Here is a 22,365-nt window from a genome sequence, read left to right as displayed (position 1 = left end):
ATGGAAAGGAGGGGATAATCTTCATGTTAGAATTGTCTAGAGCAAAGAGTTGGGGGTTAAAACAAGCAGAACTGACCAGGATGTTCTGTTGTTTTTGTTTTGCTGCATGTGCTGTCAAGGGAGGGTTGATTGGCTGGTGAAGAGTTTAATCTCAGGCCGTGCACCTGCAGAGCACCATCAATCAGAGGAGGCCTCAGAATTTAATAACCCTGGCAACTGTCAAACTTGTCAATCACGCCCACATTAGAAGTCAGGGGTTCACACACAATAACTGACATATAATGGATGGCATCCCCTCCATACAGACAAAGGGTGCTATGTGACAGCTGATAGCTTCATTTCTTTCTGTCTAAGTTGTATTGATAGAGCACAGGATAATTTTAAGTTTATGTAAAAGGATAAAACCAAGAATTTATTTTGTAACTAGAATATTTTTTTCTGTAGGCTACTGGCATCTTCTACTAACAACAGACAGGCAACCAACATCTTAAATAACATAGTTTATTCCAATTTATCCCACATCTTTCTTTCACCATATAATTTGTTGACATAGCATAAATAAATATATTTCCATGACTTATAGCTGTTCTTTGACTACTAACAAGAAAAATATATTCAAATAGAGAAAAGAAATGGCAGGTTAAAAAGTATTTAACCTGTGCATATACTTACTCTTTTGTATTTTTTTATCACACAAAAATATACATTGCCATTACATCGAATTACCATAGATACTTTGCCAGTAGATGAACTGGCAGGTTATATGTTTTTAAGTTTTTTTTTGTTATAATTTTATGTTGACATTTAACACAAAAATGTTTCTTTTTGATTAGCTCTCTATGCTCAACAGGAGGATGTACATTCACATTCAAGTCTAAACAGTTTGCCTGATACACTTACTGACACATACAATCAGGTTAAGTCCCAAACAGAACAAAATTAAGGCAATTAATCATTATGTACTAAGGTCGTATCTCACCAACTACACACTGAGGAAAGAATGACAACACTGATGTCAGAATACAGAAACACATGATTCCACAACATCAAACCCACAAAATTGCACTTCTGGATACATTTTCTCAGACTTCCCTTAGTCTTAATTTAAGTATTCAATAAATGTATCATGTTTCAAACTGATTTGGGTGATGCTTTATTTTAATGGTATGCCTCATTGTGGATAGTCATCCATCATATCTACCAAACATTTGGCTTACTTTCAGAATTACCCCAAACTGACTAATGCCAGCCATGAGAATAACCAGCCCTGGCCTAACTCCTAATAAAACCTCATAGTCAGCAGTGTGTTAACAGAGATCTTGATTGTTATTGGTGGGCTATCCGAGTGGAGACCCTTTTTTGTGCCTGACACTGTTGAGACCAGCAATAGCATCACTTCCAAGGATGCAGTGAAATATCCAAACACCATGTATCATGTACATCATGAATAGCATCAGATTGTGTATGGATCTTCATCTGTACAGAGGCTGCATGATCTTGCTACAGCAATAAAGCAAAGGCCTTGAAGGTAAAAGGTCTTTGTAGCAAATACAGCCACCAGCAAACAATCTTTGCACCAATAAATGTCTTCATCAGGGAAAGGGATTCAATTTGGCACATGAGAAGATCATTTAATCATTGGCTTTTCAGTGAAAACACTGATTTGGTATATTACATACCAGTTATTATTCCTAAAGTACCACAGCATATGTCGATTACTTGCTCAAAACGTAACATAATGTTTGAAACATATTTTAAAAATAATTCTACTTTCTATTAACTGTTACTCTTAAAGAGTAAAGGAATTCATAAAATTTAAAATACAAATTATTTACACAGTATACAATATAATCGCTATCAAAATATTATTGCTCCATCTAGTAGGACAATACTAAGCCAAATGAGACAAACATGAAAAAGGAATTGTACATACCCAAAAGTGGATCTCACATGAAAGCAGATGAATTCCCACTTTGTTAAACATTGTTTTCATTCCTTTATATTATCTTCCTGTGGCAAGGTTTCTTCTTATATCTCACTTATTAGAAAAGAGCATGTGGAAATAAGCAGCTACAGCAACAACAACAAAAAATGGCACAACATCTATGCACAAAAAATATAAAGTCAACACAGGACAGCTAATGTAGTGCTGCTTGAGTGGAGCTCACAGCCAAAGGGAATTTTTTAGTCATGTTCATTGTTGGATTCTGGGCTGGAGTCTCCATCATCACTGAGAGCCTCTTTGTTTGTGAATGTTCCCGCCAATGACATGCTGAGACGGGGCTTGACTGGGGCCATCTCTGACAGGATGATATTGTCATTGCCCACCAGAGTAGTTTTATCCATGATCTCTGTGCTGTGCTTTGAGAGGACACCATCCAAGAAGTCATACTTTGGTGACAGTGTCCCACTTTCGAAGAGATACTTGGCGAGGTATGAGAAAGCCACATTACCCAAGAAGGAAGCGACCATTGACACTGTCTTGAAGGGAAATTTTTGAACGGTGATATATTCAACCTCCATGGTAAGCCGGTGTGTCTTCTGCTCTACGAAGCAGCCTGGATAACAGATGAAAGGGGGGAGCTTAAGGTATGGCTCTCCACCTCCAATGCGCAGCACAAGGCCAAAGATGTAACCAGCCACAGAGCCATATGTGTTAGTGCCTTTCACAAACAGCACACTGAGGAGCTGAGGGAAGATGATCACGTAGACCAGGTCCGAGCTCAGGTACCATAAGCCGTACACTGTGCCGGTAAGCAGGGCCATTGCTGTTGCTAAAGCTCCAAAGACAAAGATGGTGATCCTCATCACCCAGATGATCTCACGGTCTGAAGCCTGCAGGACGACAGTGGTGAGGAAGACCAAGAGAATGAACAGTGAGAATAATAAGAAAAAACAATGTCTTCATATCAATATTTGCAATGCATGCTAACATGCATCATGAGAATGTTTTGTCCTCACTCTCTTAGTACCACCAGTCTAGATCTGTTTGTCTATAACTAAAACCTTATCTGGTTCAGCTTTCATTATGTTGATAATTACAGAAGTACAGCCGCACCATCTTCATTTAATTCACAATTCTTGAGACCAGGTACTGATTCAGTCTGAAAATTCTCAGAAAAATGTATGTATATGTAGTGATATGTTTGGCATAATACATAGCTGCCATTTTCACAGCTAATATAATAAACAAAACATTGGTGTCAGTGTCATAAGCTGTCACTGATCAGACTGAGCATAAGCCATTATAAGCAATCCTTCACTAATTGTGGTACTAGTATTACTGGGTTTCTGAGAGGGAGGAGCAGTTGAGCAAAACGAGGAGAATTATCAGCATTGTTATATAGGCTACACTGGCTCCATAGTATCTACATAGGACTTACCGATTGGCGAAAAGCAAGCTGGTAGATGTTTCGGGCAAACATGGAACTAGCTGAAAGAATGGAAGAGTCAGCTGAAGACATCACGGCTGCTGACACTGCCCCTAAGCCGAAAAAGGAGATGTAGGGGGGGCACAGATACTGGAGCACGATAGGCAGGATCATGTCTGACTGCTCATTATCCTTGGGGGAGACAGAGCCATATGCAGTCTGGTTCCAATCTGTGAAGGAATAGGATGAGGACCTTTTACGGAGCTATTATGGCTTCATTAGAGACATTGTCAGACCTAAGCAATACATGCAAACAACAAACATTTATTTTCTTTATATTTATCTAAGTTTGCTCTAAGAAATTAGACAGGTTGCTTAGTAGGAGACATGTACAATAACGCTCTATCAGACCATGATTGAAAATTCTTTCTGCTCATCCGTGAAGTTTTTTTGTCAGCATGACTGGTTTTTGCTCTCAAACAACATCATAAACTGTCACTGATTAACTATGTTTTTTAATGCTTTCGAGATAAACAAAATTAATTAAACCCCCTCAGATGCAATATTCACAAAATTCCCAGTTAAATGAGTGCTCTTCAATAATGGATGACAGGAGCCATCTGTTGTCGTTTACAAGCCTGAGTAATATCTGTTTCCTTAAGATCTTAAGTCATTTAAAATCTATCCAAGAAACTGGAGGGACCCCTCCCGGGCTTACTGTTGTATATCAAAAACATGCTTTAAAACAAACTTTTCTCAGTGGAAATCATCATGATCATCAAATCAGTAGGCTACATAAACATCACAACACATAGATGTTGTGATCATTTAGACATTAGAGACTATAGATGATACTTGACTCAAAGTAGTAGTTACAAAGTAGGGAAACAGTGTTTTTGTGTTATACATGTTGTACTTTGATTGATGAATATGCCACTCCATAGGCTGGTTTACCTGTGGAGGCCCCTATTGCTCCAATTAGAACTGAGGGTATGGCCATAACAATGCAGCCAAAGGCAGCAAGGAATGAAAGGACTTGGGCATAGGTAGCTGAGGCAGGAAGGCAGAAAGAACCTGCCAAGGAATGCCCCCAACATCTGAAAAGGCACTGCCACAGGAATGATAAAATACACCCCAACATCTACCCCCCAAATCAAGAAGGCACATTGTGTCAATCACAGGAATGATAAAAACATTGGAAATTATTTATTTTATTACAGTGAGTATATGGGTGATTATTTACCAAAAGGCAAAAGTTGTCCATCCACATCCACCCTTCAGAGGGTTTAATGCTGCCAAGCCATGGTTCTTGGTGAACTTTCTCAACCGCAGTGACAGCAATGCTTGACACAGCAGGATTTGAGAGAGCAAAAGGCACACTGATCCACTGTAAAGAGCCACATGAAAATTAAAAAAAAAACATCTGACACAAATCCAAAACTTTTGTGTTTCTATATGTATAATAACATAGTATTATGTATTCTATGTGTGTCCAATAAGAGCTAACTAAAACACAAGCGAAACTTTTGACTCTATCACAATGTTGTCTAGCTCTATGATCTTTTGATGAACAGCAAGCGAAATGTAATCAATCAATATCAAACAGCAACCCTAAAACACTTCTTTGTAAAAACGTAAAGGTTGAGAGTATCAACACTTTGACATGATTCAGTCACAAACACAAATGTGTACTCACCAAGCCAACAAATATACAAAAGAGCTGAACAACATCTGTGTACGCCACAGAATACAGTCCTCCAACCAAAGTGTAGAAGATTGCAATGAGTGCTGAGATCATGACAGACATATTGATGTTGATATCTACGATTACACTCAGTGTGGCTCCTGGAGGGGGAGAAAGGACATATTCATTGTTAAATAATAAAATATGTATCTAAACTGTAACTAGTAAAATACAAATGGTAAAGACATATTTTTGTCTGTTCTATTTAATTTGCTTTAGTGCCCGCTTGCCTATGCAAGGTCATGTGGGGGCTGCAAAATCAGTCACTGCAAAAGCATGAAGAACAATAAAAAATGATTCAATCTGTGATAATTTAATAATAAAATATATTTTAGATGATATATTTATATAATATAGATTATTTGGACAAGTCAGAGAACTACAGTACTGCAATAAATGAATTTCATCATGAAGAACAGGGATCACTGCAACCTACCCAGAGCTGAGAGAATGGCGGCTGACCAGAAAATCTCTCCCATGAGAGCGGGAATAAAGAGCAGTCCACCCATTCTTTTCCCATAGATCTGCTGAAAGGGATCCAGCATAGTCACATATCCTCTGGAACGCATGGGCTTGGCAAAGAATAGGCCACCTATGACAAGATTAACAGTATGACATACATGTATACTAATATATACAGACCAAGCATGTGCCACATCTACAAAACTGAACTGAACTAACTCACAGGCCAAACAGAAAATGTGAAAGAGAATATTTCTGATTGCACTATTGCGTTTAAAGTTATTGGTAAAATTTGTAAATGCTCTTACTCAGTAAAATGGTCAAAATGGTAGGCCTACCCACTGATATATCTTAACAGTTTAAAAGATTCTGTGAGAAATCATAAGCTTGCCATAACCAGACATGGTGCATTTTCCTTTCCGCTCTGTGTATCATACCTACAACCAAGCTGAGTGCATATCCAAACGGTGCCTGTGCCCAGGCCAGTCCAAATCCAGGCAAATACACATATTCAGCGGTACCATTGATATAGCCTCCTCCGACCCAGGTTGCTGGAAAATATGCAAGCCAGTAATGTTTTATCACTACTTTTAACCTTTAAACCTTCTATTTCTAGTTTTTATTTATATCCAATGTGTCCATGTAACATTTGCTATATTACAAAATAAACACTTAATCCAATAATAAGAAACATGAAGCATTTAAAATGCTACCAACAAAAGCTTACCAAATGTTATACAGTATTCCAACTAAAGTAGCGTCATAAATCTACCTCTAAATCTAAATGAATAATTGATTAACCACTTATATGATGTCAACCCATAGTCCATGTACAACAGCTTGCAGAATTTAACATATAGCCTTGTCTCATGACCCCACCCCCCACCCCACCACACACACACATTTTTTTGCTTGTTTCTATAGAATGAAACAAGAACATGATTTCAAAAAAGGGAAGAAAAAGTGACTATTTAAACTGTATGGCTTATTACAAAGTAAATCTCGTATCTCTCTCGCACACACTTATACACACACACACACACTTCTGCATTAACAGGTTACTTTATACCTCAAAGACATACAAGTTAGATAGTTTTCGCTTTCATTCGCTGTTTGTCTTATTGCACAAATTATAATTAAGTATAGAAGAGACAGACGCACATAGAAACATCTGCACTTACCAGTCATGGTGAATCCACCAACAAACAATCCAATGTCCCTTCCACCGACCATTATAGTCTCGCTTTGGTCTACACCTTCCCCGCCGGCATTTTTGTTTTTCCACGCTGCCCATATCCCTACAGCCAGGATCAGCAGATAGAAGATAACAATTGCCACCAGTCCTTCTGCGTGGATGGCCATCCTCTAGCTGGATCAGACTCTGCCGGACGACTTGATGTTCATTGAGACCTGACGAATGAGTGGAACTTGGAGTGTGAGAAGGCAGTAGAAGCCACCAGCTAACTTGTGTCAGGATAAAAATGTAGTACATGGAAGATTAAATTAAACACTTTATGTGTTTATGTATGACAATCTTTTGACCCCCCCATTGACCATCCATCAACCAACTGATAGGCTTAAGATGACTCTTCTCTGTCCTATTCAGAGTAGGCTATTGCCTATCAAACGAGACGTAGGCTACCTGATTATTTTACATAGTTGCAATAAAGGTTCTCTGAGACCTAAGGCTAATAACGAAGTTATACTTCTTCCCTGTCTGTGTGTACAATACAAATCAGTAGGCTGTCCTGGTAACTCCGTGAAGCGCAAAATGAAGCGCGCTTTGTATTTGATGCTACTTCGTAATTGTTTTTTCTTCTTAAACACCTCTATGACCTCTCAAACAACATAAATGTAGACTATAGTCTATGGTAGATCCACTTAAGATTTACAGGATGTATGCAAAGTTAGCTCGGCGACGCTCCAAATGCCACTTTTCAAACCCAAGAAGTATCCTACCTGTGTAAAAGACTGTATTGACGAACGTCTTCAAATTATTTTGAAAACAGAAGTCTGTTTAGTTTCCCTTGGAGAGAAATCTGACGGGGAGTAATCCAAAGAAAAATCCAGGGGAAGCGTGCGTATTTCCTAACAGTGTCTTTTAAGGGAGTTGTTTTCGTCAGAGGTCTGAGGAAGATGAACGTCAGAGAGATGGGAATGAAGGTCTCCTTATGAATAAGGCTGTCAGTCCAAACAGATTTTTGAGGGTAGTCTATTGATATTGAGGGAATGTTTGGAAAGAATGGGCTAATTAACAACAAATGCAATGCAAATTCACAAAATTCACTATTTTGCTGCATTCTCATAAAGGCTACACATATGTTCAATAGTGTTGTGAGTGTAATGATTGCTGGTATTTCCCCTTAATTTCCCAAATGATAGGCTACTTTAGAAAGTAAGGCTATGGCTGCAATGGTTGCTTACTGTAAATGGTTTTAATTGCTATTTTCCGTATAGACATGGTGGGATAAGTCATTTGGAGACAAACCAGTGTAGCCTACCCAGAGAGATACCTAGGCAGGAGTACTCTCCAAACGCCTCCTCTGTCCTTTAGAAAGTAAGGTTATTGCTGCAATGGTTGCTTACTGTAATGGTTTTAATTGCTGTTTTCCGTATAGACATGGTGGGAAAAGTCATTTGGAGACAAACCAGTATAGCCTACCCAGAGAGATACTAGGAGTACTCTCCAAACGCCTCCTCTGTCCGTGGTGCTGAAGTTCTGAAACACTAAAAGCTGTCAGCAGTAGCGCTTGAGTTCATGAAGTCACACAAATTGCCTTCCTTATTAAATCCTGGCACATATATATATATATATATATATATTTTTTTTTTCAATCTGTCTTTCCACGCGGAGGACAAGCACGTTTAAGGTTATGAAAGGTGGATTCATAATTCTGACAAGGAAGGCCTAGGAACAAGTTTACATTCAATTTAATGGCTATAGTGAGGAGCGAGAAGAGGCCCAATTACGCAGTGTGCAAATAAACAAACCACTTCTAATTGGCTTATCCAGGTCAAAGTTAAATTTGCACACAAACAATAGAAAATATATAGGAAGACACTGGCCTGTCACATTTATACATTCAAACTAACCTGACTTGATATTATAGTGGCCTATGGTAAGCGAGTATTCTTGGGTCTTCCTCCATGGTAGCCTACTGACACGATTAATTTGACATGAACCATATGGATGTAACTGAAGATTTGCCCACTATGAGAATATGAGGGCCCAACAATAATGAACCAGCCTTGACTGAACATCATTGGCACCTCTTTTGCTACTTACTTGTGTATGTTGCAAAAACAAATGAAAAGTAGCATACCAAACCCAAACCATTTAATAGGCTACATCGCCATCTCGAGCACATTTCTGTCTTTACTTCTACTGTAGCCATTGTGGAACATAACGTAACTACTGCCCCCTTGTGGTTATTTTAGTGAACAGGCCGCCCCCAATTAAAATGTACAGTAACAAACACAACCAAGTTTGAGAATATAAATGTGTATGTTATTATAACCTTCTTTCTGTGGTATTTCTGTGCTTTGGAAAGAGACTCCAATTACACAAAACATGTGTGATAAAAAAAATTCCCTCTTAATGAATTAGTGACTAAAAGCATGACTTAATATTTAAAATGGTCTCAGTTAATGTTTAGAAAACATGATCAGAAAAGATGATCTAGTCTCTGGGTTATGAAAATGGGTGACATTATAATGTCTACTGATTTCTATAATACAATAGACAGATTGTTGAGTATTCTGAAATCTAACAAAATTATTTCCCCTTTGGATGTCCCCCAAAATATCAAAGAGCTACCGACATACAACATGTAGCAGAAATGTAGTCAGTTCTGAGGTCAGAGATGAAAACATTGATTTTCACAAAAGAACATTACACTCTTGACACCAAAGATACTAGCAAACAATACAAGTCCATGTGTGTATGTGTCCAATTTGTTGCAACATCAAAGCAAATAACATACTGCATAATGCAATTAGATATACAGCTGTAGATTGATATTTTAGTCTAGTCCAGACTTTATACATTCAAATGTTACTTTTGATAGTGTACTTTAGACTTTCAATAGCCTACTCTCCACAAAGACATGTATGTGGCATCTGTTCACTCAAACTTAGCTCTTGGTCTAGAGTTTATCAACAGGCAAAGAAGAACATCTTAAAGTTCACTTGAGTAGCTGGAAACTATGGTTCTATCTATGTCATTAAAATGAACTACAGGTCAGTGTGTGAAATGTTTAAGGTGTGAGATTTAAACAAAAAACAAACAAACAAACAAACAAACAAAACAAAACAAAAACACACAATTCACTCTAAAGTACTTTGAGGGTTGTGAACTGAAAAATACTCTGAAAACCTTCTTCGTACTTCTCATAATATGGCCTTGTTTGCTTTAACACAACCACCGTTCAAACAAAATCACTGAGTCTGTAGCCACTGCTGGACGCAGAGGTTGGAGAGGGCGTGTGATTGCTCTGGTGGGCAGCATGGGGCTGGTATGTTGGGGCTGGCTGAGGCTGCCTGGTGGCACGGCTGGCCAGGTGGGACTCTCCGCAGGTTGAGCACAAGATCACTCCACCAATCACACTGAGGGAGCCTGAGACAAACCCGATATAGACAGACCACCCTATCTCATATTTCATACCATGGCTGTAGAAGGGGTTGTAGAAGTCTCGGATGGTGTCATTTGTGGTCCAGGACACAGTGACAAGACAGGACAGTCCTGCAAAAAAGAAGCAGACTCCTCCACTCCTGGCCAGGCAGTTTTTGGTGGTCCCTCCCTGAGCGCAATAAGTGCACTTCATGCCCACAGTGGACAGTGCAATAGCCAGGACAGAGCCGACACAGGAGAGGACCATGAGGGCACGGGCAGCTTGCACGTCCGGAGGTAGGGCCAGCATCGAGCGGTGCATTTTACACTGATAAATGCCTGTGCTGTGCCACACACAGTCCATCCACAGGCCCTTCATGTACGCTGTGGCAGTGATGATGTTGGAGCCCACGTATGCCGTGCGGCGCCACTGGGGTATCAGTGTGGCGATCACTGTCCCCAGCAAGCTCAGGAGACCCAGGAAGAAGCCCAGCAGCTGCAGCCCCATGCTGGCCATGGCTTACAAAACAAGTCCTCTCTTCTCACCAAGGATGTGGAGCTGTGAATCGCTTCTTAATTGGGTGTAAACAGGTCCTTTGCTTTTAATCAGATTCCCTGTGGTTTAACACACGCATGTGAAATCAGTCACACTCTTCTACTGAGTCTCCAGAGTTTTTTTTTCCAGCAACCAACTGCCTGCGTGACTAATGTGGGAGGCGATAAGCTTCACCTGTTTCAGGCGCTCCTATGGGTGTACACTGGAGAGCTGTAGAGGTGAGAAAAAAATCAAACATTCACAGAGATCTGCCTGAGTTAAAACAACAAAACATTTAAAAAAAATGCTAATCCCCTCTCCAACACTAATTAATAAATCCTAATGCACAGGCTTTATGAGGTGTTGTCATTTATGGCTTTATGTTATATTGTACTGATATAATTGTAAATAACCCCCTATCATACATGCCTTTATACAATGTATCGCAAATGGAGATTACGGAATATGAACACATGTTTGGTAACCTAAGTAAGACACAGTCTTTTCCTGAAACTGCCTTTGGTAACCTAAGTAAGACACAGTCTTTTCCTGAAACTGCCTGTGGCTAGGTGAGTTAAACATTACGAAAACAGCTGCTCACAATTTCCCTCTCCCTCTGGCATCATTGTAATTTCATGATGACATGTCAAATTGGAGGTGCAGATTTCCAGAAAAGGACAAAATACATCCTCAATGTTAAGCTCTTCACTGAAGCAAATTGGCTAGAGAAGACACAAGACACAATGCCTATTATAATCTGGCTGTAGAGTATTTGCAAGCAACATGTAGGCCACAGTTGTCTGCCTCATTAACTTGTCAACATTTAGCCAGAAAGCAGCAGGTCATATAAAGGGAGTAGCAGTGCAGCTCTGACGGCACACTTGCCTGTTCTGTGACACCCAGAGCCACGGGGCCCCACTGTGTGAATGGAAACACCGGCCTTGATGGACAAGATGCCTGCAGGGCAAAAATCACAGTCTATACTGAAATAGAACCTGTCTAGCACAGAATCACAGTGAACCATTAGTTAATCTGCATTATTTCTTCCCTAACCTGCCAATTATGAGTAATCTACACCAATACGGTATCATGTATTGTTCAAAACCTTTGATTAAGCCATCTTGTGCAAACGTGTGTAATTATGATATGCAGACTAGTCATTTTATAGGAAAAAAAATAATAAAACATGCTTAAAGCAAACAAATCTATTCACTCTTTCATTCACTCAGATTATTGAACAATTAGATTATTGTTGAAAGATATGGATATGAGAAGGAAAAAGGACTAAACTAAAATGTATACTTTTTCATGATGAAGACATCAGACTAACTGTTGACTTCAATGTTTGTATAGTGACAGAACTGACAGACATTCAGAAGTGATCCTGTATACTTGATATAAGTTCTGTTTAGGAAGTACATGGTAGAAATTCTACTGTTTTCTCTCCCTCCTCCTCCATGTAAATTCATTAAAGCTTTCCATTAGCATCAGTGAATCATATAATAGCTCCATCCACTAGAATATAACTGTCAACTCTACAATAAAAAATACATCCTACCTGTGTCAAGGGTGAGCTATCCTCAGCACTCAGGGAGGTGTTGGTAGTCTCTGGTACTGTGCCCTCCTGTGACGGCATGTGATGGCATTTATAAAGCACCAGTAGGGCTTGATGAGCTGGTCAGTCCCAGCACCACAGCATAGTTCCTTCAGCTCCAGTTCTGGCTGAACAGGGCTTATTGTTTTGCCAAGAGAGGAGGTGGTCGGATGTTAAACATCATTAGCACATCACTCATGGGCACTTCCTTGGCTGTCAGTGGCAGGGTGTCAGGGGTGCTCTATATACATAGCTCCAGCCCAAGGCCTTGGCAAACAACAGTCGTCAGTACATTGCTAGAAGGAAACAATAAATGTTAAAAAAAAAAAAAAATCTATGTGAGCGTATCGTATCTGTCTCCAATATGACATTTTGTGAAACTGATCATACTTCAAAGGGAAAATCTGATGGCGAAGTGGATAACTTACATTAGCACAAATAAACAAATAATAAATAATAAATTACTAAAAATAGAAACCATAGACCACATCTCTGGTGTAGGCCTAGTCTGTAAGGTAAATCCAAATTAAACACTCTGGTAATCACCTTTGAACAACTTTACAAGACTGTATAAGGTAGAGAGCAGCAGGGGGCACTAGAATTTTCTCTCAGAATCGTAAATTCACACATCGGGGGACGGGTCAAATGTAGGCCTATCCTATGTTTCCAGTTGGATAGGCTATGATGACATGCAAACAGAAGAATAATCTAAAATACAATGAGTAATACAGGTAAAACCATAGACTGTATATAGTCTATGGGCAAAACACCTCTAGAATCCCATACACATATTCTGTAAGCACACAATTCAATGGCACGAGAGGCTTTTTTGGCGGCACAAAGACAAACTCAAGTCAAAGCTTTCAACCAGGGGAATCGCACTTAAGCAGCTGATACAGTAGCTATTGTTGGGATTAAGTCATTGTAAAGGTAACGTTAACTTAATTTAATATTAGAATAACTGACTAGAAGATTATCTTTGACAAATGAACATAGGAAAAGGCTATATTGTAAGATTGATAACAGATAAAAGGATGTTGGCCATGACAGGTGTGGTTTTGTTAATTATTATTTTGACCATGATTGATCAATCTGGTGTCACTCTAACGTTAAAGTTAGCTCATGGCTAACGTTAATTGAGTAAGTTAACTTTAATTTACCATACGTTACCATTAACGTAACATACTAAATTAAACCTTTAGTCAGATAATGGGCAAAAAAAAGTACAACAGTTTACAACTATTGTAGAGTCAACTAACATTGAATAACAACGAATGGCTAGGGTGTAACGTTAGCTCATCAAGCTGGCTGGAGCTTCTAGTTGTTAGCTGAGCTAACTTAGGTTTTCCAGAGAGCTTGGCAGAAGCCAGAACAAAGAGTAACAGTTGTAATCTTTGGCCAGAGTTAAGGTAGCTAACTAACCAGACATCTTTGAAATTATGATTGTATCCTTATATATTCCTGCCGCCTAGCTAACTAACCAGACATCTTTGAAATTATGATTGTATCCTTATATATTCCTGCCGCCAACGTTACACGAATTTATATCAGAATTATAGTTATAGTCTGCAGGACACTTCCTAGACTAAAATATATCCGAAAATGAGTACATAATACCACCGAATTTGTACTTCATCCATGCAGCTCGAGACTAATACCAGGAGATGTTGTCTGCCGATGGTAAACAAATGGCAAATCGACGCAACCAACGCAAGTACAGGAAGAAACAACCTTACTCAAGGAGAATAATTACCAGGAGTCAGTGCCGTACTTCTCAGGGGTTCTTTGAAAGACTGCCTGCAGAAGTATTTGATTTGATTTTAGACTACCTGACTGGTGAGCACAGATGGGCTTGGCATATAGCTATACAACTGATTGATTTATGGGTTATCAAAATCAAACTGGCATGAATCTCTTGGGTAAAGGGCACCAGCCCCTTGGTCAGCAAAACCAGGGCCATAATGAAGCCTACAGTAAAGTTTAGTGTAGTGAACTTTAGAAAGTTCTCCTATGAACCTATGTTTTGTGTCCTCTTTTTAAGTGTCTGATGTTAGTGTATTCAGTATGGTATCAAAGGCCATCAGCAACTATATTGTGAGCCATGTATCTACACTGTCCTGGAAGAAAAAAATGGTTTTGTGGAAGTTTCACCAATGCAGCTCTACAAAAGACGAGCTATCTGCCTTCAGCCATTACCGATCTCTAGGTAAATTGTTTTAAAATTAATCTAATTTATATTGATCTTTATGAACCACAGTGAGAAGACATATAGCTAGTTTCTTTTTACTGGTGTCCATGTGTTTAGATATAAAATAAAATAATATTCTTTGGAGACTAGATTGGAAGTAAGCAGCTAATTGTATGATAATACCGCTTTACATGATTAAAAATGGATGACTCATGATGTCCTCTCTGTTTTAAAGGTTTGCTGTTCAAGAGGTGCACCCTTTTATTACCCACGAAAGACAGATTGAAGTTCATGAGTAGCAGGTTATCACAGGTAAAACAGATAGAGGGAGAGCAGCTTCACAGAAGAGAACTTCTGACGGCAAATTTGAGGAAAAGTTGGCAAACCATCCTTCTTACCTAATTTGAGGGTGCTGATTCTGAATATTTTGTTTACCAGGCTCAATTCTGATTTCTAAGCAGCATAATCAGCATTTTAACATAAAATAGCGATTATTTTTGCTTATTTTTCCCTAAATTGGGTTGATTTCAAAAGTAATCACTAAAACCAAATAAAAGTGTTCTCTAAATACATGTTTGAGCATTAAAGAAGCCATACTATATTTTATTAACGTATTTAATGGGAACATGATTACAGTTAACATGTAATAAACTCGGAAATTCTAATCAAAACACAACCATATTTTTATTGCTAACATAGTGAGTCACTCGTGTTTAATGCATTTCATCACAATAACAAATTGCATAGATAACCTTCAACTCAGAATATATCCTACAGTACATATGAACTTAGATAGTGGGAATAAGCCTAATGCAGAACTGCATCTACCGTCAGCAACAACCGACAAGTAAAAAACATTTTACTTCTAGTAACACTGGATTTGGTATTTGTGCTTGCCTCCATACTAGAGCTTGATGTGCTCTTCTAATATGCCATTGAGCAGCATCACTTGTTGGTGGTAGAGCCTCCGATCCTCGACATCTAGAAAACAGAGTGGCTCTGGCATAGTGTTGTCACGATACCAAAATTATGACTTTGATACAATACCTGCCATAAATATCTTGATACTCGATACTGAAGCGATATCCAAATCCTAAAATATCTGCAAAAGAAAGGACACAGGCCTCCTCCAAGTGTATTGAGTCATTTGTGTTGAATTTGGTGCACTTTTGGTCAATTCTGGGTTTCAAACTTCTAAACTTCCTACATAATTATTATTTTTGTAGTCAGTAAAATAGTAGTTTGTGTGTGATTAAGTCCTTTATTGTTTGTTATAGCTCATTTATAATGTGTGATGTTTTGGCAATAAATTACCTTTAAATAGCCAAAGTAGGCTAGATGAAGGTCAGTGTTCAAATTACTGCATGCAAATCACTTAATGCTATGCAGAAGAGCCTAATCTTTAGGCCATCTGATGTAGGCTACCCTAGGCCTTCCTGTGTTTATGGGATTTCTTTGAAAGTTGCAAAGAGAAAAACGTGAAGATAGTCTTCTTTGCTCCCAGTGTAATTTAATAAGTACGTTTCAACCACTCTTTGGGTCTTAATCAGATAGGCCTACACCATTATTACATTACATTCGGCTGACACATTTTTAACCAAAGCGACTAACAACGTGGTAACAGTTAAGTTTTAAAGCAATTCTCTCAACAATTTTAGGACAATTTAAAAACGGTAGAGTACAGTAAGAATAAGTGCATCAGTGAGTGCTGTTTTTAAACAGTTGAGTGTCACTTCAAGACAGGTGGTAAGTGCTAGGATCAGCAAGACTTGTTGTAAGTGGTGCTATGAGAGGATATGTTCTCTAAAGAGCTGGGTCTTCAGGAGTTTTTTGAAAATGGAGAGGGATGAGGAACTGGCAGTGTGTTCCACCAACGAGGAACAACAGATGAGAAAAGTTTGTATCTGTTGCAATATCTGTGTGCATTCCTACATTAGGTCTATTTCTTTGATAGTCAACATCATTTGCTACCACATAACAAATACCAAATAACAATACAAAAGTTTCTTACAAACTTTCCTGCATACTTCTTAAATGTGCTGCAGTCAGATGGGTGCCCTAAAGACATAACTAGATCTTGAGCATCTATTACCAGTGTTGAATGAGCAGTTTTTGCAGTGATCACTACTGGACATTCCACATTGCCACAGCACTTGAGTGAGGATGACTTATTTCCACTTCACAAATAACCATCGCTATCTGCAATAGCTACAGTACAGGGACATTAATCAGTTCATAGCTGAGGATATGTCCTAGGTCCACTTTCCTTTCAGCATCATATGCAGTAATGATGCACTGGAGAATGTTTCTTTTTGTTGCACTATAAAGGATATCTTGTCTAAATGTTTTGCAAATAATGCAATCTCCATAGCACTCTTCAGCAACCCTCAACATACACACTTCCATTTTTTTTGCATGGCTGGGATTTGAATGATAGGAAAGAGCACCAGTGAGATGTTTTAACTAGGCAAGCAAAGTCGCCTTTACAGTAAAAAAAATACTGACAGCTGTTCATAATAGTTAGTGACAAAGTACTTTCTACAGAAAAATGAGCAGTCACCTACTATTCTATCAATTTATTATCAAGGAATCTATTTAGCTTCTAAACATCATACTGAATTTTAGCTATTATTTCAATTTATATTTTAATTTTAGCTTATTTTCATTTGCTACTTGAGGGTCATTGGGGTAATTCCTGTCCTGTCCCACAACATATCTGATACATAAAGAGTATATTAATGCCTTATTTTTTGCAATTCCTATGATATCTGATGGCAAAACCAAAAAGTATGTGAATTATGCTAATTATCAAGCTTAAAACTCAAAATTGAGCTTGGTAAACCAAATATTTGAATTCAGCACCCTCAAATTGTGTGAAATAGCCTCTTTACCGACTTTTCCTCAAATTTGCCAACAGGACTTTTTCTGAACGTTTGTTAGCTATCTGCTCTCCCTCTAAGACGCAAGATTAGATAAATGATTGTCCAAAACATTGCTGGACATCTTTCATATGCTGAACACTTTTGTTCAAATCAATGTACAACCAATTATAACTGGTTACTGGAATTGATATGTTTACTTACCAGTACATACCTGCAATCTTCACTGCTACATTTTCAAAACACCAAGAAAAGCTCTGACTTTTTTTCTCCCAGATTACTAACAACTGGTCAGAGAAGTTTATAACTGGACCTTGCACAAAGACGATAATTTACTGGATTACTTCTCTTTTTAGGTCCCTTGTTTTACCCTGGACCAGTGCACATCCACATCTGGTTGCCTGGGATTTGCTTGTTACGGAATGTTCCTACAGGTGAATTAGTGTATTACTGTTTGTTGAACTCTTAGAGCACATTTTACCATACCCAAATACTAGTACCTCCACCAATGGAACCCTACTTCTGCTATTATGGCAAATTGTTTAAACATTTAATCAAACCACATCAAAATGATGAACTTACTAGTCAGAATGGCAATTTGAGATATCTGCAATGATATTCTTACTAGTACAAATTGTATCTCATATGGCAAGCCCTTTTATCATTTAATAATTGTACAGGTTAAGATTCTTGTGTTGTCTTGGCTTGCCAAACTGCTCTTGACAAAAAAACCATAGACATTGAAAGAAATTGACACAGCGACCTCATAGACTTCGAAATCTAAAATCAAGCGTAGATCTGTAAATAAACCGTTAACCGTTGAAATTGAGATGGGTTTTTTCCCATTGCCTGTATAGGCTAATTCGTTTTTTTGTCCGTGAATATAGTTAAACCTTGTTACCCCTACTTTATTATTTAACTACATATATATTTCTTAAAATATCCTAGTTGTTTGTGGATAATTGTTACTTCATATGAATTCACTTGCCATATTCCAAAGTAGCCTACTGCCAATTCATCAAAACGTTGTTGAAATATTGTGTTCCAATGCTGTCATGGACTCTCTATGGGCTTCTCCCTTGACTGTATGCCTCCACATCCCCCCACATACTTCATTGCAAACTTCTCCTAACTATACGATAATTTCTCTACTGTGCATGGTCATGACATCATTAATAGCCTTTTTTTTACAAAAACAGCTGCTACAGGGACATGAGATGTGGAGAACAGAGCCTTTCATAAATTGTTGTGTTTCTTTAGAAATAAAAAATGACCAAATAGAGTCTAAACGCTTCAGATGTAAAGTTATTCGCTGTCAAAGTGACACCAAAATGAATGGGGTTCAATGGAATGCTAGCGGTGATGGCTTATTAGCCTCAGAGCTTCCCATAGAGGTACGCGTTCAGTATGTTCGCTTACCCCCTTGCAAAAAACACATGCACATGCATCCATCTGTATCAACAATTTATTTCTGCTAAGGCCCATTTTAAAAGCACTGTGAAAAGATCATTCTTCCCTTAAAGCTAAAGGCAGCTTGTTAAAGTATTGGTACTAGGTTTAAAACACTGAATAAATAAATGTGAAATAAGTGTTTTCTTAAACATTGTCTTAATGTTATGCTCAGAATGGCATGCTTGAAGTCCATTTGCCATTAAATTATTGGTTAAATTAACAGACCTTAATAGCTGGATGGGATGAACTGGAGTGCCACCGTGTGTTCAACTTTTTGTGTGAAATCACAAACTTAACCCGAAAGATTGAGACAGTTGTCACAAGCAAACCAGGTAGGCTCTCTTTATTTTGTAATGATTGTGGAAGGTTTTGACACACATATACTAAGATTGCCAGTTATGAATACATCTTGTTTCATGTGGTGACTTATATTCAGATGTATACAGACACATACTGCTACTGGATCATAATGCTAATAGTTAATAGATAGATTAATAGATTTGATTGAAAATTGATTGAGAAGTGATGTATAAAAACAACTGCTCTCAAGTTAAACCCAGGACGTTGACACTGGGCAGACCATCTCAGCTACAACAAGCCTGTTCATTACCTAGTTTCAAATTAACTCCCTGGGAGATAAATAAATTTTTGGGTTTAACTGGCTTGTGCTCTCACTTTAAAACAATTTATTTGTAGGATAGCTGTGTGTTAGATCGACATGATACCAGTTGATGTTCAAGTGCTTTATTGTGTCATTGGTGGGCAGGATCCTCCCCCCATCTGGAGCAGCAGGTCCGCAACTTCTGCAGAAAGGTGCTGCTGGACCCGCGGCAGAGCCGCCAGGACTCCCTCTTTTGGCTCACTTGCATCCTCAAGCCCTGGCCCATGGTGAACCAGGCTCGCCTGCTCTTCATCCTCTATGGGCCTGTCCAGTCCAATGGTACTCAGATAATACTCAGATTTGTTCACATACCTTTACTGTACTGTATTTATTAATACCTTTACTGCACCTGCAATGCATGTGAGGAAGGCTGATTAGAGTGTTTTTGATACAGGAGAACTTGGGTGGCAAGATGTGTGTGTTGGAGTTGTGGCTCAGTGCAGCCTGTGGGACCTGGCCAAAGCGATCATCTTACTGTACAGCGATACAAATGCCAAGGATTGGACAGCAGACACTGTGCTCGGCATTGTAGATGAGATGGCAGGTAAGCTGATTGGGAAAGGAGGGTATGACATGCATGGTGCATGTATTTCAACAAGTCTTGCTGATCCTAGCACTTAACCACCCGTCTTGAACTGACACTCAACTGTTTAAAAACAGCACTCACTGATGCACTTATTCTTACTGTACTTCGTTTTTAAACTGTCCTAAAATTGTTGAGAGAATTGCTTTAAAACTTAAACTGTTTACCATGTTGTTAGTCGCTTTGGTTAAAAATGCGTCAGCAAAATATAATGTAATGTAATGTAATGTATGTAATGTAATTTCCAGTGCTGCATTCAAAAGTTTTTGTGTCAAACATTGAGTGTACATTTGTGGAATTGTTGTGTCTGTGTTGTTTTTCAATTTTGCCATCTTCATCTGCCAGTCTTACCCCAGCCCTGGTACCTGGAGAACATGGCACGCCTACTCATCCTGTGTGGAAACAACATCTGTTACACCGTACTTGCCAGCAAAGCCATTAACGGAAGACTCTTTGACATATCTCAACTCCTTGTTTTCATTATCCTGGTGAGTCTGGGATTGGAAGTCAAAATCACTGTCAGTAAAGCCTGAGAACAGAGATGCAGAGTAAATTTGCATAAATGCACACAAGCCAGTATTGTGATGAGAAAAGAACCACCATTTTCATTATACTCCTCCTGCTCTCAGTATTCTTTACCCTCACAACCGGACCTCTGCAGATACACTTGCTCAGTAAGTCAGGTTTGATAATGGGGTGGGCCTATTCAATAAGGTGTAGACCTGCACTTGCTGGCTGGCAATTGTAAGTTTAAATGCTTAACAAAAGTTATTGTCACCAGCATGCATCATAAGGGACTTTCTTTTAACTAGTTGAACTAGAGTTCAGTTAAAGGTGCTCTAAGTGATGTTTCTAAGCTAAAACATTTTTTGTCACATACAGCAAACATTACCTCACTATCCACTAGCTGCCTGTGCCCTGAATACGCTGTAAAAAAATGCGGTCTCTGTGGACAGCCCAGGCTCCATAAACGGCAACAAAATCACTGACGAGATGCACGTTTAGGAGAGTTTCAGTTGCACAGGAGGCAGGGGGAGGGAGTAGCAAGCTAGCTCTCTGTTTTGTTTGAACGTCAACAGAAGTGACGTTATCCACCACGTGTAACCTGCATTGTTGAACCGGCGCGGTTCAGCCCTGCACACTCCCGGACTCGAACCCGCGGAACAGCAGCACCTCGGATCGGGAGTCGAGCGTGCGGACAATCAAGCTAAAAGCCCAGCTACTAACTTTCATGCCAGCAACACTCTTGATGTGTCAGGGAGTGAGGTTTACCAACGTTCCAGACGCACAGCTAAGCTAGCTGGCATCCGTTACAGTGCTTAGAGCACCTTTAAGTTAGAGCCCTATATTTTTACACTTACACTTTACAATGAAACTGAACTGAATGAACTGTTTTGACACCCGAATTGTGATCCACAGGTGTCTGAGAAGGACGGCTATTGTATGAGTTGGTCGGTTAAGATGATGCAACAGCTCTGCAATGTGTTCCCCGGGGCGCCAGAGAAGTGGTCGTTCCTTCAGAGTATGGAAAACATGCTGTCGGAGATCTCCATGGAGATGTATGAGCTCATTATGTCAGGTCAGTGTTAGGCTGATGAGTTCATCTTTTTGGTCTATCCGTGTGCCATTCCTGCATGATTGGGTTCTCTTCAGTAACAGGCAGGGGCAGCCTAGATATTTGCTCAGCCTACTGTAGATATGTGCCCAGTCTAGTGATAGACATTTACCAGGTTAGAATGTGAAGGTGAAGCCATCATGTGTGTCTCTGGTCTATGCAGGCAATCGCAATGAGAACCAGGAGACATTCCAGAACCTCTGCAGCCTTCTCAATGCCTGTGCCCACTTCCACACGGAGATCATGTACATGTTCCTTAAGCAGGGCTGACACCTAACCCCACCTCATCTATTATGTCCGAGACATGTAGAGCAGGATGTGAGGTGTTGTTATGGCACATTTCTGTTCTGTAGGATACTATTAATAACTTGGACTCCTCGGTATGTGCCATCAGACAAAGTGGAACCATAAAATTTACTGTAGCTCTGGGCTTAGGTGAAAATGAAAGCAAAATGTTTTTACACATAGTGTACCCATCAAGACTTATATATGCTGTGTATAAAACATTTGTAATGAAATAATATGAACATATTTAAATATGTTCTGTAATATGTATATTTATTACACGAAATGTATCTAGTTGTACAGATTTGTTATTTATTTGTAATTTTTTTTCTTTCCATTATGCTCATATTTTTCACTATTTATTGCATACATTTTTTCTTCAGCTAC

General features: G+C 39.0%; 3 protein-coding genes across 3 annotated transcripts; 1 reads left to right on the top strand and 2 right to left on the bottom strand.

The window, feature by feature from the left end:
- Nucleotides 1–487: 487 nt before the first annotated feature.
- LOC125291560 (high affinity choline transporter 1-like) lies at nt 488–7,719 on the bottom strand. The gene is made up of 9 exons (XM_048238359.1): nt 7,537–7,719; nt 6,759–6,987; nt 6,015–6,128; nt 5,552–5,707; nt 5,068–5,216; nt 4,615–4,758; nt 4,326–4,512; nt 3,384–3,601; nt 488–2,835 (listed from the first exon to the last, which is right to left on the bottom strand). The coding sequence occupies exons 2-9, from the start codon at nt 6,937–6,939 to the stop codon at nt 2,185–2,187; spliced, it is 1,800 nt and encodes a 599-aa protein (XP_048094316.1). The 5' UTR covers nt 6,940–6,987; nt 7,537–7,719; the 3' UTR covers nt 488–2,184.
- Nucleotides 7,720–9,200: 1,481 nt separating this feature from the next.
- On the bottom strand, nt 9,201–10,946 carry LOC125292193 (claudin-14-like). The gene has a single exon (XM_048239394.1). It carries the CDS (start codon nt 10,701–10,703, stop codon nt 10,005–10,007), a length of 699 nt encoding a protein of 232 aa, XP_048095351.1. The 5' UTR covers nt 10,704–10,946; the 3' UTR covers nt 9,201–10,004.
- Nucleotides 10,947–13,067: 2,121 nt separating this feature from the next.
- On the top strand, nt 13,068–22,351 carry LOC125292192 (F-box only protein 47-like). The gene is made up of 11 exons (XM_048239393.1): nt 13,068–13,245; nt 13,960–14,151; nt 14,357–14,521; nt 14,739–14,815; nt 17,739–17,816; nt 19,058–19,166; nt 19,601–19,774; nt 19,890–20,039; nt 20,424–20,566; nt 21,498–21,657; nt 21,857–22,351. Exons 2-11 carry the CDS (start codon nt 13,980–13,982, stop codon nt 21,961–21,963), a joined length of 1,335 nt encoding a protein of 444 aa, XP_048095350.1. The 5' UTR covers nt 13,068–13,245; nt 13,960–13,979; the 3' UTR covers nt 21,964–22,351.
- Nucleotides 22,352–22,365: the final 14 nt, after the last annotated feature.

The sequence above is a fragment of the Alosa alosa genome, chromosome 3 (assembly GCF_017589495.1).
Source record: "Alosa alosa isolate M-15738 ecotype Scorff River chromosome 3, AALO_Geno_1.1, whole genome shotgun sequence".
Lineage (NCBI taxonomy): Eukaryota > Metazoa > Chordata > Actinopteri > Clupeiformes > Clupeidae > Alosa > Alosa alosa.
Note: the sequence above shows the minus strand (reverse complement) of the source record. Positions and strands in the feature narration are given on the sequence as shown.

Excerpts from the sequence above, each read along its gene's own strand:
- LOC125292192 (XM_048239393.1), top strand. The coding sequence starts at position 13,980 with ATGTTGTCTGCCGATGGTAAACAAATGGCAAATCGACGCAACCAACGC. Across the intron at positions 14,152-14,356 it reads GATTTTAGACTACCTGACTG|TGTCTGATGTTAGTGTATTC; the intron begins GTGAGCACAGAT and ends CCTCTTTTTAAG. Across the intron at positions 14,816-17,738 it reads TGAGTAGCAGGTTATCACAG|GTCCCTTGTTTTACCCTGGA; the intron begins GTAAAACAGATA and ends TTCTCTTTTTAG.
- LOC125291560 (XM_048238359.1), bottom strand. The coding sequence starts at position 6,939 with ATGGCCATCCACGCAGAAGGACTGGTGGCAATTGTTATCTTCTATCTG. Across the intron at positions 5,217-5,551 it reads CGCCATTCTCTCAGCTCTGG|GAGCCACACTGAGTGTAATC; the intron begins GTAGGTTGCAGT and ends CTCCCCCTCCAG. Across the intron at positions 4,513-4,614 it reads TGGACAACTTTTGCCTTTTG|ATGTTGGGGTGTATTTTATC; the intron begins GTAAATAATCAC and ends TTTGGGGGGTAG.
- LOC125292193 (XM_048239394.1), bottom strand. The coding sequence starts at position 10,703 with ATGGCCAGCATGGGGCTGCAGCTGCTGGGCTTCTTCCTGGGTCTCCTG.